The following is a 16,119-nucleotide window of genomic DNA, read 5'->3' on the forward strand; positions in this document are numbered from 1 at the left end:
TAATTTTAATTGTTTATTTTTATTTTTACTTTTATGTTTTGAATCTTATACTGACAATGAATGATTTTATATACAAGATGACAAAAAAAAGATGAAGATGGTCAATATAAAATGATGTTGCTATGGAAACAGATGTAGACAGTTCTTCACAGTGATGTCATGAGATCACATGACTTCTACATTTCTGGACCTTCACCACCAGGAATCAGCTGAAAGAAAAAAATGAAGACAAAAATGTAGAGGAATGTTTAAACAGATTATGTCTTAACTTAAGAGGATGTCAGACTGAGAGCAAACTGGATTCTTTGACATTTATTGGTATCCTAGAATTTTTCAATATCACAAGAACCATAACTCCATCTTGTCATCAGCAACAATATAATTTTTTTTTAAAAGCTTTGGTTTACCAGTTTATGAGTTAAAGCATGGATATGACTAGCAACACAATTTTTCAATCCTTCAAGAACCAGAACTCCTGAACTGTCACAATGAAAATTATCAATATTGAACTTGAACTCCATTTTGTCATCAGTAACAATATGTTAAAATTTGAAAAGCTTTGGTTTAATGGTTCATGAATAATTGCAGAGACATTCATCCCCAAAGCAATAAACTATTGTTACTTCATAAATCTTGTTAAAAATACGGAAATTTGAATTTTTATACGCCTGTCAAATTTTTGACAGGACGTATCATGGTATACAAATGTCAAGCGTCTATCTGTCTGTCTGTCCAGCATCCACATGTCGCACTGTAACTTGAGAACCACTTATCCAAATTTCATGAAACTTAAGATAGTTGTTTCAAACGATCTGTATACTTTTTAATGAAAATAGGATTTGAACTTTTTGAGTTACAGGACTTTATGACTAAAACAGGGATAATTTTTTCACATGTGTCGCGCTGTATCTCAAAAATAATTTAAGATTATTGCTTAAAACTTTACACACTTCTTAGTTATGTATTAATCCAAAGGTCTGTATACTTTTTGGTGATGATTCAAAATTTTATTTTAGAGTTATTGACTTTTTTGTAAACAAGAGACTCTCAAGAGCCTGAATCGCTCACCTTGTTTTTTTTGCATTTATCTTTCGTTCAAGAGTTTAAGTGTCCAATTTCATTGTAGTTTGTTTTTTTGGTTTAATGTATAGTTTTTTTTTTTGGTTTAATGTATATTAATAAGTGTTAGAAAACATGATAAACAAATTGTGTAAAATTGTCCTTTAAGGGCAATAACTCTTTAAGGGGTCAATTGACAATTTTGGTAGTATGAACTTGTTTGTAGATCTTACTTTGCTGAACATATTTGCTGTTTACAGCTTATCTTTATCATTAATAATATTCAAGATAATAAAAAAATATGTAAAATTTCCTTAATATTACCAATTAAGTGGCAGCAACCCAACAATGGGTTGTTAGATTCATCTGTAAACTTCAGGGCTGATAGAACTTTACCTTATAAACACTAACCCCATGTCAGATTAGCTCTAACTGCTTTGGTTTTCGAATCAGAAAATAAAACACAAACTTTATTGTAGACACCCTAAGGATCATTCAGCTAAAGTTTGGTTGGAGTTGGTTCAGTGGTTTCAGAAAAGAAGATTTTTTAAAGTTAGTAAACATGATAAACAAATTGTGTAAAATTGTCCTTAAAAGGCAACCAGATGCTCCACAGGGCGCAGCTTTATACGACCGCAGAGGTTGAACAGTGAATGGTTGGGGCAAGTATGGACACAACACTCAAGCTGGATTAGTTCTAAATTTGGACTGTGATTAAATAGGTGACACAGCATAGGTTTCTGACACAGAATGAATGTGGTCTAATTAACTTAAATTTTTTGTTTTGCCTTTGAGCAATTCACTATGCTGTTGAATATTAATCCTCTCAAAAAAATTGAAGAAAGTTTCTTTTTATTTATGAAATCTGAAATGAGAAAAATTGACCCCCCCCCCCAATTTTTTTTGCACATCCCCCTTTCCCTAAATTCCAAAACTGATCTCAATTCAAATTTCTAATGGAGTTTGCAACAATAACTACTCATTTAAATACATCATAAAATATTAAAATGTAAAAAAGTGCTTGTTATCACTGAATCGTAAAGGTTGCATTAATTTATCAGCTGGTAGTAAAAGTGAATTGTATATTGTATAAAACAATGATTTAAGTTGATTCAACTACTATTCTGGACAAAGAAAGATAACTCCAATTGAAAAAAAATCTTGCTATTGCACAATATTGTGCAATTATATATTTCTTGCTATTGCGCAATACTGTGTAATTAAAAATATTTGCTATTGCACAATACTGTGCAATTGAAGATTTCTTGCTATTGCACAATACTGTGCAATTGAAAATTTCTTGCTATTGCACAATACTGTGCAATTGAGGATTTCTGGCTATTGCTGAATACTGTGCAATTGAAAATTTCTTGCTATTGCACAATACTTAATATAATAATTTTGGATCCTGATTTGGACCAACTTGAAAACTGGGCCAATAATAAAAAATCTAAGTACATTTTTAGATTCAGCATATCAAAAAAGCCCAAGGATTCAATTTTTGTCAAAATCAAACTAAGTTTAATTTTGGATCCTTTGGATCTTAATGTAGACCAATTTGAAAACGGGAACAAAAATTAAGAATCTACATACACAGTTAGATTCGGCATATCAAAGAACCCCAATTATTCAATTTTTGATGAAATCAAACTAAGTTTAATTTTGGACCCTTTGGGCCCCTTATTCCTAAACTGTTGGGACCAAAACTCCCATAGTCAATCCCAACCTTCCTTTTATGGTCATAAACCTTGTGTTTAAATTTCATTGATTTCTATTTACTTATACTAAAGTTATTGTGCGAAAACCAAGAATAATGCTTATTTGGGCTCTTTTTTGGCCCCTTATTCCTAAACAGTTGAAACCAAAACTCCCAAAATCAATCCCAACCTTCCTTTTTTGGTCATAAGCCTTGTGTCAAAATTTCATACATTTCTATTTACTTAAACTAAAGTTATAGTGCGAAAACCAAGAAAATGCTTATTTGGGCCCTTTTTGGCCCCTAATTCCTAAACTGTTGGGACCAAAACTTCCAAAATCAATCCCAACCTTCCTTTTGTGGTCATAAACCTTGTGTTTAAATTTCATAGATTTCTATTTACTTAAACTAAAGTTATAGTGTGTAAACCAAAAGTATTCGGAAGAAGACGACAACGACAACGACGCTTACGCCAACGTGATACCAATATAGGACCAAATAATATTCAATTTTTGCAGTCGTATAAAAATCATCTTAAATTTTCAATAAATTGAAAATTCCAATAAACATGATAAATTTCACTCATTATCATTGAGAATTCAAGTGAGGCACAGATAATAATACTAACCATAGTAATATTGTTTCCATTTAGAAGAATTTGATCTAGCTTGGTTACCCGTCGCCCTTCTGATGTACTTTCACTGAAATATTTTTTGAAAAATTGTCATATATTTTGGTTACAGTCAAAAGTTATATACTAGTGTGAAGTTTAATTGCACATATTCGTAAAATGTCAAGAAACAAAGTCTGTGTCAAAAATGCAAGATAATATCTACAAATTATATATTTATCAACAAATCAATGTAAAAAAGTGTACTATTTAGGTAAACTTTTTAGCTTCTACAGAATAATATTTTGGCACTGAAAAAACATTGCCTAAAGACAACTAAGTTGTATATTATTTTTTTGTTTTCTTTAGACCAATTGTAAAATTTATAACTTTTGGGCCTAAACAGAAAATTCATCAATGTGTTAAATTATAAACACAAAATAGGTTCATCTTATTGTTACGTCTGCTGGCCAAGAACCTCAGGGCAACATGAGTTTCAGTGAAAAACTTTCATTGTAACAGTATACAAATTTATATAAGGAAACACAACTCAAAAAATTTAAGTGTATATATTGGCACTATTTTTAATGCTTAATACCGATCTCCTGTAAAGGAGGTGAAAAATCGTGGTTGGCTAATAATGTTTTTAACATCAATCTCCTATAAAGGAGGTGAAAAAAGTATATATATCTATTATTTTGATTCTCTGCAGCACTTACATGTATGTTGTGTTGTGTCGTGCAATTTTTTTTCTATCTGTGATAAAAGTTTTACATAATGTTTGTTAGCCCTGAATTAATTTGAAAATAAAAATAATGGTTGGTTGACTAGATTTTTTTTTGTTTTGCTTGATTTTTTAGTACATGTACCTTGAGTGTACATGTATTGTAAGGTGATCATATGCAATGTTGTTACAATTCACTACCAAAATTAATGTGCTGATATAAATAACTTGTGTACACATAATGTAGAAAGCATACTATTTTCATATCACTAATTTTTGACTCCATAGTTTATATTTTTTACATTAATGGGCTGATATAAATAACTTGTGTACACATAATGTAGAAAGCATACTATTTTCATATTACTAATTTTTGACTCCATAGTTTATATTTTTTTGACTGGTCACCTACTCATAGGTAGAAAATCCTGGTACTGGCTCAAGTGAGAGGAACTAAGCAGTAAAATGTAGCATTTTTAGAAAAAGTAAATTGTTCTATTTTTTTGTACACAACAAAATAATAGGAAAACAGTGAACTTTCCCACTGAATTGCATTGATCATATGTTTAATTATACTTGTTTTGTTGGTCTTGGGCATAACCAAGTACCAGGATGTCTTACCATAAAAAATAACCATTACTTTCAAATAATTATAGAACCCTGTGTCAAAAGTCTGTAGAAGGTCTATTCAGTATTGCATACTTAAGGATGACATCAAAAAATCAATGTAGGATAAAAAACTTTAACGATTTTTACATATATCCCTATTAGTAAATCAATTTTTCCCAAATTAAGTTAAGAGGGGGGGGGTCAGTGAAAAAAACTATGTGAATTAAGTTTTTTATCCTACATTGAACTTTTGATGTCGTCCCTTAATAAACTAAATATTTCCAGGGTTTAATGATTTTAAATGCATAAAAATACTCACAATTCCGTCACATCTTCTAATACCATATCTATCATACTGTTAAGGATTATTCTTCTTTCACGTTTTGGGAGAGTGATGTTTGTATATAAAAGTACATAACAAATGTATATAACAAATGCACATGCCAGACATGACAGACAATTATCCAACTTTTCAAAATATTCATGTAAAATTGAAATCATTTTGGAAAAATTGATGACTCAGGGACCTATTGAAAACTATATACTTGGCTTCTTTGTAGCAAGAGGTCACAGGCACTGGGATAGCAGATTAAAAATGTAATCGAAGTTTTTGAATTTTCCCCCCATATTTCCTGTCTATTTGTTAAAGTCATATGAAACCTCAAATTAAAAAAAATTGATGTATATGTTTTTTTAATAACAAAATGGATAGTTGCATTATTAAACTAATGTACATATATACTTTTTTTCTGAAGTAAATTCTTTAATTTGTCCACAATTAGAAGAAGTTTACTTTCTTGTAATTGCTTGCTTCCAGGAAGCAATTCGTCGACATATTTTCTGTATGTAAGAGACCTTTGCGTGACCCTTCTTGTAAATATCCAGTGATCACAGGCGGACGAAGAACAGACCAAGTAACTCCCAGAACATATTGCACCATGATCACATGTACAATTTCAATTCCCCCTAAAAAAATATAAATTTATTTCGGTATCATACCAAAACAAAATGGTATCTTTATCTATCATTTTTATGTGTATATAAATGCATAATTAAACAATGACAATATGATAACAATAAAATTATTAATTACATTGTGTATTTTTGTTATATAGAGATATACATTTGCATACATTGGCACATGTACAATATAAATTTAAGACAAAAATAATTATCTCCCTTTTTTTAAGTTTCTTCTTTGATGTTAGATGATATTATACATGCATTTAATAAAAATGGGATACAAAGTAAATTTTAAGGCAATAATAAGCTTTTATTGTAGATTTTCCTTTGAATTGTATACATATTAACCCTTTCCCTTTTATGCATTTTAGACCTTTACTTATAGAAAAGACATTATCAAAGTTTAAATGAATACTGCATTCGCATTAATTGTCATACACATGCCATGTTGGGATCAAACGAAAGATAATTGGTAAAATATTTCAAAAAATTAAGTTTGAAGATAATTCGTCATTTTTTGGTTAAATGGTATATTTTCAAAGGTCATGTGACTGTTGGGAGAAAAAGTGAAAAAATACAAAATCCTTGTGCAGAGACATATTTTTGCGCTAATAGGGTCAGGTTTTGATGGAAACACAATGCCTCGAGTCTGTGGAAGACATATTATTATCATATTGGTATAAAAAGACGCATAACTTGCTATAGGCCTTGAAATATAGATGTCCTTGACAATCAAAATAACTTATTTTAGACGCTCTTTTTGTCCAATTTCAAACTTGGACCCGAGTTATTTGTCTAATTCGTTTTCAATCAATCAGCAACCTAAATTCTGTTTTTATAAGGAAAATTCATTGAATAACCAATGCTAGCTTGATCTGGTGCACCCTAGACCGAGTCTGATGGAGCAAAGGGGGTAAAAAGGGGGGGGGGGCAATTGAAATTGAAAGTAAAGTTAAGTTAAGTTACATTTAATATACATGATATAGGAAATTATTTTTCCAACCCCGGCACTGAGATTTAAACACTCAATCTTGCGCCTTGGGATAGATCGGCGTACCTCTGTGCCACTTGCATTGTAAAGAATTTATTGAAATTCTACTACTACTGATGAAAATTAAAAAAAAAAAAAATAGTAGAAAGATTCTCACCCAGTTTGTTTTCTTTTTGGAATTATGTGTTCAGATGATAAATTTTTGTTGCCAAATGCATGATTTTTATGCAAATCTAGGAGGAATCCACTCTTTAAAATGTCATTTTTCATAGAAATATACATGTTCCTTTATTCAAACAAAAGTTTTTTCAATTTCATAATACTGCAACACTTACAAAACCATGTTTTGTTACATCTTTTTCAATTTTGCAAAAAAATTTCAGAATATTTTAGTGGTTTTTGACTCTTTTCCCATAATATCTTTAAGAAATGACTTCGGATTTTTAGCGCATTTCAAGTTTGTGATTGCACTGCTACACTAAAAATTACATTTTTAACTAGTGTACATGTTATAACTATTAGTTTAATACTATTCTTTTAAAACTCACCGCACAGTTATTGAAAAAGTCATAAATCCTCTGAGAAGAGCAGTTTTCTTTGCACTTCTTTTTGAGAATATATATACATGTATTCCTCAAAATTCGAAGAAAAATAAATAGTTTTTACAGAAAAATTACACATCAGTATGGGCCGACTTGACTTTAAACTAATAATAATAGAGGTTTGATGCACATTAAATCACATTGCTGGTTATCTGAGGATTAATTTGAGCCCTTAACCACATCTGTACGTCAGCAAATGGCGATGGAACAAGTCTAAATGCCCCAAAAAATTATGAAATTGGCTTCACCGGTAAGCTGTACCGGTGTGAAAGGGAAAGGGTTCAGAACTAGAGATTTTAAGTGAAATTTCATTTTAAATGTTAAATATTTGATTTCAATGGTTTCGCCAAATCTGCATTCAAGTGCAAACAATTTTTTTTAGATAAATTTGTGGTTCAACTGTAGCTACGAAACCCCCCAAATAATTGATCTACAGAACATGTATGATTAGCTTATCAGCTAGGTCAGTAATGATAAGATGACATTCAGCTTTTTTTTTCAGACACTTTAAAAGACATACAATAGACCATGACCTAGGTAGTTGTTCTTTAAATAGGTCAAAAGGATACTGACATAATCATCAAAACCAAGTAAAGTTCCAACTATTTCTTTATCGTTCTTCATCACAATGTGGATTCGAGATCCTATACATTTATCTACCAGTTCTGAAATGAGAAATTAAATAGTTAAAAACTAGTGTCAGAGCTATTGATCGTAATATTTCCAATTTCTTCTTTAAAATTTTTATTACTTCAATGTAATATTGGATGCAAAAAATAAGTGAAATAGGTGAAATGGAGATTTTTATATAACATCTTTTCATAAGTTATGCTCATGTGATGACTATTATACATGTAGATAAAAAGACTTATTGATGTTATCATGTTCATGTATATATCATATCTATCTATATTTATTTATTTTAATAATTGATTGCACATTTGATTTTACACTGTTAAGTTTACAAGTACAGTTTTGCAAACACATACCTGTCAACCTGTGACGATGAAAATGCAGGTCATGACCTGCATTGAAGAATCAAATCTCAGGTCATAACGCGTACGAACTTTTTCGAGCTGAATTTTAGTATTTATGGTACATTTTCTTATGATTTAATGTATATCAAAGATACCAAAACATCAATGCATGTTAACTTGGTTAAGTCATTTTAAATCCTAACAATTATTTGCAATTTTAAAGACTTTTATAATTTGTGTAAAACAGTCTTATGTTCTTTACTTTTTGTGATCATCAAATACTAGAATTTAGTTTTCAAATGTAATCTTAAAATGTTTGAGGCTACTGGCAATGTAGCCTTAAAACATTCCATCATCAAATTCAGAAGGAAATTAGACTATGATAAAATATAGTAATACAGTTAAAGGAAGTATAAATGTAAAAAATAATTTTCAACTTTTAAAAAAAAATGTATAAAGGTATAAAAATAATGTAAAGTTATTTTTCAATATGTATTTGAATTTTTATGATTTAATCTTTTTCACCCATAAAACGTAAATATAAGGAATAATTTTGAATAGTGACAAATAAGGGGAAATAACTCTTAGTTGAAATATGTTTGTAAAACAACAGGGCAATTTATTTACGACCTAAATCTAAGGTAATTGGTGTTAATTAATAGTGTGTTTGACATCAAAGCTGTCAAGTGAAGCCATGCACTTAATTGGTCACTTAATTTGACAGTTTACATAACTAGATGAACTTCCTGTTCATTGAATTACGAATTTGCCGGTATTTCAAAGGAATATTACTTATGAAATCAATCTCAAGGCTAAGAAATACGGGTGAAATCGGTTCATTTTCGGAATTCCCGGGTTATTTCAATGACCCGGCGGGTGTCCCGGGTGTCCCGGGTGATCCCTCAGAATTGTGAAAATCTCGGGTCACACCCGCAGAATACGGGTCAGTTGACAGGTATGCAAACATACGAAGAGAACAGAAGAATTTAAATTGTTCATCATTTTTTAAATGTTTCCGGTCTCGTCTGAAATCAAGAGCAACTATAAACATCGTAGACACATCAGAATGATCCAAAGATCATGATTTCAATGCACACAGAAGGTTAGTATACACATTACGCGTTTGGTCCACATACTTATGTATATATGATCCAGAACATATATAATAACACCCGGTACGAAACGTCTTGGTAACAAATTAATGTAGTTACGAATTGTCTAGCAGAGCTTGTATCAATTGTAATGGTACTGGAATTTTTTATACTGGAAAGACTACACAAAACCACCGCCACACTTAAGATCTTCTCTAGCTGACAATCAAAGTGCAGTAGGACTCCTGACACTAAATTGGGCACCCAAATCCTATATTGATGTAATTCCAGACATCAGAGAACACATCGAGGACCTAAGAACTAAATGGATGGAAATTTGCATCCTATGGACACCAGGACACACAAATATTCAAAGGAACGACGAAGAGGACTTATTGGCAAAGCAAGCAGCAGAAGAAGCAACACAACTCCTGTCAAAAAAACAACATACTTACCCTTCAAGATGTAAAATAAGGTGCACACAAGAGTGTCATGCTGAAGTGGCAAAGACGATGGGAATTAAGCAACACAGGAAGAGAACTTTTTGAGATAACACCAAACGTTTAAAACATCCCAATCTTTAATTATCCAACCAAAAAATACTTCATCATCTTTATACAACTAAGAACTGGCCATACAACCTTTAACTACTATAAACAATGCACAGGGCAAAACACCACTGACTTATGCAGCTGTGGAACTAAGGAAACACAACAAGACTACCTCACAGAGTGCCCCAACTACGAGAGTTATAGAGAAGAAATGTACCATCAAATTACAAAGGATCCCTCTTACTGTTTTGTTAGATTTCCGTATACCGCTTACACTATGTACGTAAGCAATTTTCATTTTTTTTGTCATTTCCAGAGTCCCGCTAGACCTTACTTCCCGTTTTCACGACACAATAATTTGACTTTCACGTGTCCCGCTTACAAAAAATTGGCAATCCCGCGTCACGCTTAGACCCCAAATTATGAGACCCACTATCATTCGATGAGATCTACAGTTAAAAGTATCTATAAAAGTATGCAGCCTCCAACCAATTGAGTCAAAGAAAGTGTACCCTTAACAAAAGCAGGAACAGTATTTGTACAGACTTCGACCTCTTTCACATGAAAAATTATATACCGGTCTTTTTAAAAATTTATATGGTCATAGATATGGTTTGAAACTGTTGTACATTTATGGTTTGAAATGACAAGCTTCCAAAATTGCAGCCTTAATTGAAAGCCAGTAAAAAATACACTATCTATTATCGTACACTTAGCACAAATTACCAAGTGGAAGTAGCTGAGATGGATTTGAGAAAGTTGTCATCGTGGGTTTCTCACATGTGGATTTGTTGACAAAGTAGAAAAGGCCAAAGAGATAACGAAAGAAAAGGCCGATTCGACACTAAAAATAAATTTATTCTCGGGGTTTTTGATACTTAAGAAGAAGGAATGAGTCATGGCGGTAAAGTCGAACACGCCTACTATGACAAATTCCACCGGAAGCTACGGAAATATCCGATGTCTACCGAAATAATAATTTTGATGGCCGAAAAAGATGAAGATGCTACACAATGATGCTGATTATTGTAAAGAGCAATTAGAGCGTCTCATGGCCGAAAAGACATGAACAATCAAGAGCACAGAAAAGATGTGACTAATGAGAGAGAAGTGGAATGCTATTATCGCCCAGGTACAGAAAAACAAAGAAAACTTTACTGTTTTTATATGAAGTTTATCTCGTCATGGTCCATTGCGTGTTCCAAAATAAATGCCAAACAGCAAGATAACTGAATTTTTCTCATGTTTTAAGCTTTGAACACACTAGTTTTGAAAGTTATGTATCAAATTGTCTTAATGTTAAGTTTTATTATAAATTAATCAACAATACTTTTGATTTTGATATAAACTTTTTGTCCAGAACAAAATAATTTATGAATGTTTGGAAAACATGCATATATATGAAACTCTGGAAATTGGTATCTAAACATTTGAGTTTGATTATTAAACTGTATGGTGTGTAGTGTGGATTATGGCCTGGCAATATATCTGTTCTGTGAACACTCCCAAATCACACTTAAACTATAATCAAGAGATACAAATGTATAATGAAGATGTCCCACATTCAACTGGCTTTGAACTAATCACAAAGAAAAATGTTCCTGTAAATATTTGACGTCACAATAGAAAAATATATGACGCCACAATGGCAGGGGTTAAAAAATGTTGTTACAGATAACTAGCCCAGGACTTATTGGCAGCAGGATTTTACTAGCCCTGTTCGAAGAACTGCTAGCCCATCAAAACTGACCTGCTAGCCCATGTATGCCTTACAAATCAGAGTTTGCTGCATAATACATGGTGGGTGTCATGTTTTGAAGGGGACATTATACACCGTTTTAAACTAGTTTATTTTCTGGCAGAGAAAACATGTTTATTGGTTTTATCGTGTGAAACAAGTGGTTTAATTATTATATTAGTTGCCCACACATACAAGGGAGACCTTTTATTGGGATGGTCGGGAAAACACTGGCAATATTCGCAGAACATGGTCTCGGTAATTTCATCCTGGCGCCACAGCCGACCTTGCCCAGGGGAATCTTTCTGTCCATGTCACTAGATATGTTCTTTTCCGCTTTTCCCGATCGTATTTTACATTTTTTCTAGATGAATTTTTAGCCTCAATAGTACCCCCTTCATCTACCGATTAATTGAAAATCTCGACAGCAGCAATGCACAATACCCCTGTACTGAGAAATCGATATTGAAAGTGTGAGATATTGCAATCAATAGATGATACCTGGCCACCCTGAGTTATTTGTTCTATTTTTAAAACATGTAACTGTACAACAGACTTGCGTTCAATATCGTAGGGTTACGTAGTGCTACATAGATTTTTGTCTACTGAACGAGTAGCTAGCCTAGCTGCTATCAATATCTATGTAGCAGCTAGGCTAGCTACTCGTTCAATAGCAATAAATCTGCATAGCCCTAAGGGAGTTACCATTTGATTTTTATGGGGGGGGGGGGGGGGGGGGGGGGGGGGGCTAGGATGAAAAATTTTGTCCTGCATTTTTTTTTAGTTGTAATCTCTGTCCTGCCTTTTTTAAATGTGAGGTCAAATATTTTGAATTGTGATGTCAAAGTTTACGGTAACCTGTGTGATTTTACATAATGGCGGACAAATTTGCATACAAGTGTGAATATGTCTATATTGTCATAGCGGCACAGATTCTCAGGTCAAGCTGCACAAATTTCCAAATAGTGTTAAGGTCTACATTGTATTCTGTATGGTCATTCCCTGTATTTGAACAATGTCGTTGGGTAATGTGATGCCTACAATACTTTCAGATATTGTGTGTGATGTCAGATAGAATCACTTGAGTGTTTTCCGGGTAGAACTACATTTTGTACCTACATGTAAAGTACAGTAAAAATTCTAAGAGAAGGCAAAACACAGGATACATTCAGGGGCGTAGCTCGAAAGAAACGATGTGGATGCAACTACTGCTGAGTGGAGCGAGGCTAAAAATTTTTGGGACCCTATTATGCAGAATTTTTTTTTTTTCGGGGTTTCGGTCATAGGACGGTTATAAGAGGAGCTATATGTAGATAAAAATTTATGAATGTAAAACTATTAATAAATCTTCTGAATATAGTTACATAAACAACACATATTTGTGATACAAAATTTACTCAAAATTGTCCAAAATCTGCTATTCGGGTCTGGGCAGAAACAAACTTCTCTATTACTTTGTCAACATTCACACTGAAATCCCGATGAATATGCAGTAATGCTATGTAACTTTCGTTGTTCATTGTTGATCGTACATTTGTTTTCAATTACATACGTAGTACCGTGACTGATAGATCTCAGGGCCGTCATGGCATGGTAGCACCCGCGAGATGTTATAAACCAGCGTACGTGTTCGGCATCGAGCAACCTCCCAATTGAATTTGTCAAAATTACATGCTAGGTCAGTTTCGTATGTTTCAGACAGTATTGAGATTTGTTTGTTTGTGATATTTCCTACAACATGATGAAGCAGATACAGCACAAAGAAGCGATTTTCTGATAACTTGACGCGACTCCACTCTCCAGTTGCCTTATCATATGGTCTATGAACACAAAAAATAATGTTTTGGCCTGGTTGCAGGGTGATTGGCTCCGGTAGTCTGTCAACCACATCGCCTCGGCATATTTTCAACGATATCCAAGGGATCTGATAATTCTAATGCCGATTGGTACATCTCATTCCAAACTGATGAACTGTACACTGTAAAATGTGCTCCAAAACTACATATCTTAGACTGAGCATTACAAATTCAAAAGTAAAAATCTTTTAAAAGATACAAGTAACCTTCCGATTTTGTCATAATCTCCAAAAAAAAAAATATTTTGAAACCAAATGTCGTTATTTAATGAAGTTATTTATTTCATCAATTAAAAAAAGTGACAACATAGCTGTTTCCTTTAACATTCAATTGATAAATTTTTATTTTGCCATTTCTTTTTTTGCATGCCGAATCAATGTGCACACAACTTCGAAGCTACGAACTTTTTCTGAATGAACAGCTTCATCAACACTTGTAACAAGGTTGTCAAACTTATATCCGGGATAGACGGAAAAGACACCAACAGTCTCCGATTCCGATTGACCAACTCATCTCTCTCTCTTCTGCTTTTTTTTTTTTGACGTGGATGCACGTGCTGTCGTGCCTCCGGGTAGCTACGCCCCTGACATTTGTGTATCAATGATATCATGTGTGCATTCAGATGTTATATTTAAACCACCATCCTCAGCAAGCAACTAAAGATGGAGTTATATCAATAAGAGGGTAGTTATAGCTATTTTACTATGATTTCAATTCAATATTTGTTCATGCTTGCCTTGAAACCCAAAGGTATTTCTAAATGTATTCACTGTGTTTAATGCAAGATGCTGAGCCAAAAATATCTATACTTTTTTTTTCATTATGTTGTTTCATACTGTTTCTAACAGAAAATATAAATCTTACTTAGTGCTCAGAATATGACTGCCACTTTTTTTTTTATTGAATTATAGAAAATGATGCATATTCTGTCTTCAGGTTTCCATCCCAAATGATAGCATGTGTACATGTACATGTACATGATTTCAATAGTGACAAAGTTTGATGAATTGTTGTGTGTTTATCCAACCCCTAACATTAAAAGTGGAACTGGATCTGCTTACCCTTCTGGAGCACCTGATATCACCCCCAGTTTATGGTGGGGTTTAATTTGTGTATGGCATTCTTTAGTTTTCTATGTTATGTCTTGTGTACTATTATTTGCCTGTTTGTCTTTTTATTATAGCCATGGCGTTGTCAGTTTATTTGCAAACTCTGAGTTTGACTGTCCCTCTGGTATCTTTTGTCCCTCTTTTTCAATGTTGAAGTTGTGAGGTTAAATCCTACTCAAGTCATTTGAATGAAATCTTTTCCTATCTAAGGTTGTGGTTCTTTCCAGGTTACTGCAACTATTTTGACCAAATGTTACCTACAAATGCAGTGCCATTATACAGCCATGTGGACTGAATGCTACATGTACACAACATGTAGATGTGATGTTTAACACCAAAAATCTGAAAAATTTGAACATGTCAATCATACAAGGTTTTAATATATATAAAACAAGGAGATGTGGTATGATCGCCAAATGAAATAACTATCCACCAGAGTTCAGAGAGTTGATGTTAGCAATTATAGGCATCTGTAGACCTTCAACAATAAAAAAACCCACATACAGTAGGGTCAGACAGGGGTTTCATTATCTATCATGTTGACTGGTACTTTCCACGTTTCTAGGTGGTACTTTTCAATTTATTCCATGAATATCTTATATTAAAATTCCTACATTTAGGCGGTACTTGTCAATAGCATAGAAGGGTAAAAGTACTGGGTACCGCCTCCTAATGAATGGCCTGGTCAGATATAAAAGGTCTTGACATGAAATTTATAGTCAGCTTTGCATGGTCATACAGTGCTCTTCAGGAACTTTGAATATTTGAGACCAGCAAACAAATATGTGGTCGTCTTTATTTCAAATGAAATTCAAGAACTATACACAATTATCATTTCTGTAATTTTTCTAACTTTCTTTTTAAAACTTCACCAACGATGATTTAGTAATATTCACTTATATAGAGACATTGACAACTTAGGAGTAATTTTGTTGTTTTTTAGTTTCAAGTTTTTAGATATTGACTAGTTGGTTGATGATTGCTCAATGACCAGTAGCAAGTACATGTATTACAAGCATATTCATTATTCAAGGTGAATAACAATTAGTCTAGTCCATGTCTGTCTTAGATGTAAGAAGGTGTTGTATACATGAGTGCCAATGAGACACCCTCCATCTAACTCCAAGTCACAATTTGTTAAAAAAGTAAACCATTTGTTCTGGGTTGTTTTTCCAAAATTTTATTTTAGAGAAGGCCTTTATTTTTCTCGTTCCCATTTTCCCTGTAGGGCCTATTCTAGCCTACTATATGATATGGCTTTTTCTGATTGTTGAAGGCTATTCTGAGACCTATTTTTACATGTATGACTTTTAATCTGCCTACTCAACTTGAGCACCTGAGATAACCTTCTTTCGGTTAGTCAGTCTTTGGTTTTCTTTTTATTTTAGTGTACTGTTGTATTTCTTTCATCATTATTTTGTTTTTTGTATGGTATTGTCATTTTGATATCAATTTAATTATGAGTTTGAAGATCTATTAAGTATCTTTCACCTCCCTATGTGTCATTGTTTGTATTCTAATGACTTTTATAAACACTAATTTT

At 32.8% G+C, this 16,119-nt stretch overlaps 2 protein-coding genes across 3 annotated transcripts in view; one reads left to right on the forward strand and one right to left on the reverse strand.

Annotated features, from left to right (window-relative positions):
* Window positions 1–10,735, reverse strand: LOC139503702 (U6 snRNA-associated Sm-like protein LSm5). The gene is made up of 5 exons (XM_071293550.1): window positions 10,600–10,735; window positions 7,824–7,919; window positions 5,018–5,045; window positions 3,384–3,456; window positions 1–209 (listed from the first exon to the last, which is right to left on the reverse strand). The coding sequence occupies exons 1-5, from the start codon at window positions 10,637–10,639 to the stop codon at window positions 177–179; spliced, it is 270 nt and encodes an 89-aa protein (XP_071149651.1). The 5' UTR covers window positions 10,640–10,735; the 3' UTR covers window positions 1–176.
* Window positions 10,736–10,795: 60 nt separating this feature from the next.
* LOC139503701 (triple functional domain protein-like) overlaps window positions 10,796–16,119 on the forward strand; it is a 267,815-nt gene continuing 262,491 nt past the window's right edge. For both annotated transcript variants that reach the window (XM_071293546.1, XM_071293549.1), the window contains exon 1: window positions 10,796–11,005. In XM_071293546.1, the coding sequence (XP_071149647.1) occupies window positions 10,939–11,005 (67 nt within the window). In that variant the 5' untranslated portion in view covers window positions 10,796–10,938. The remainder of the gene's footprint in view (window positions 11,006–16,119) is intronic.

The sequence above is a fragment of the Mytilus edulis genome, chromosome 14 (assembly GCF_963676685.1).
Source record: "Mytilus edulis chromosome 14, xbMytEdul2.2, whole genome shotgun sequence".
Taxonomy (NCBI): domain Eukaryota; kingdom Metazoa; phylum Mollusca; class Bivalvia; order Mytilida; family Mytilidae; genus Mytilus; species Mytilus edulis.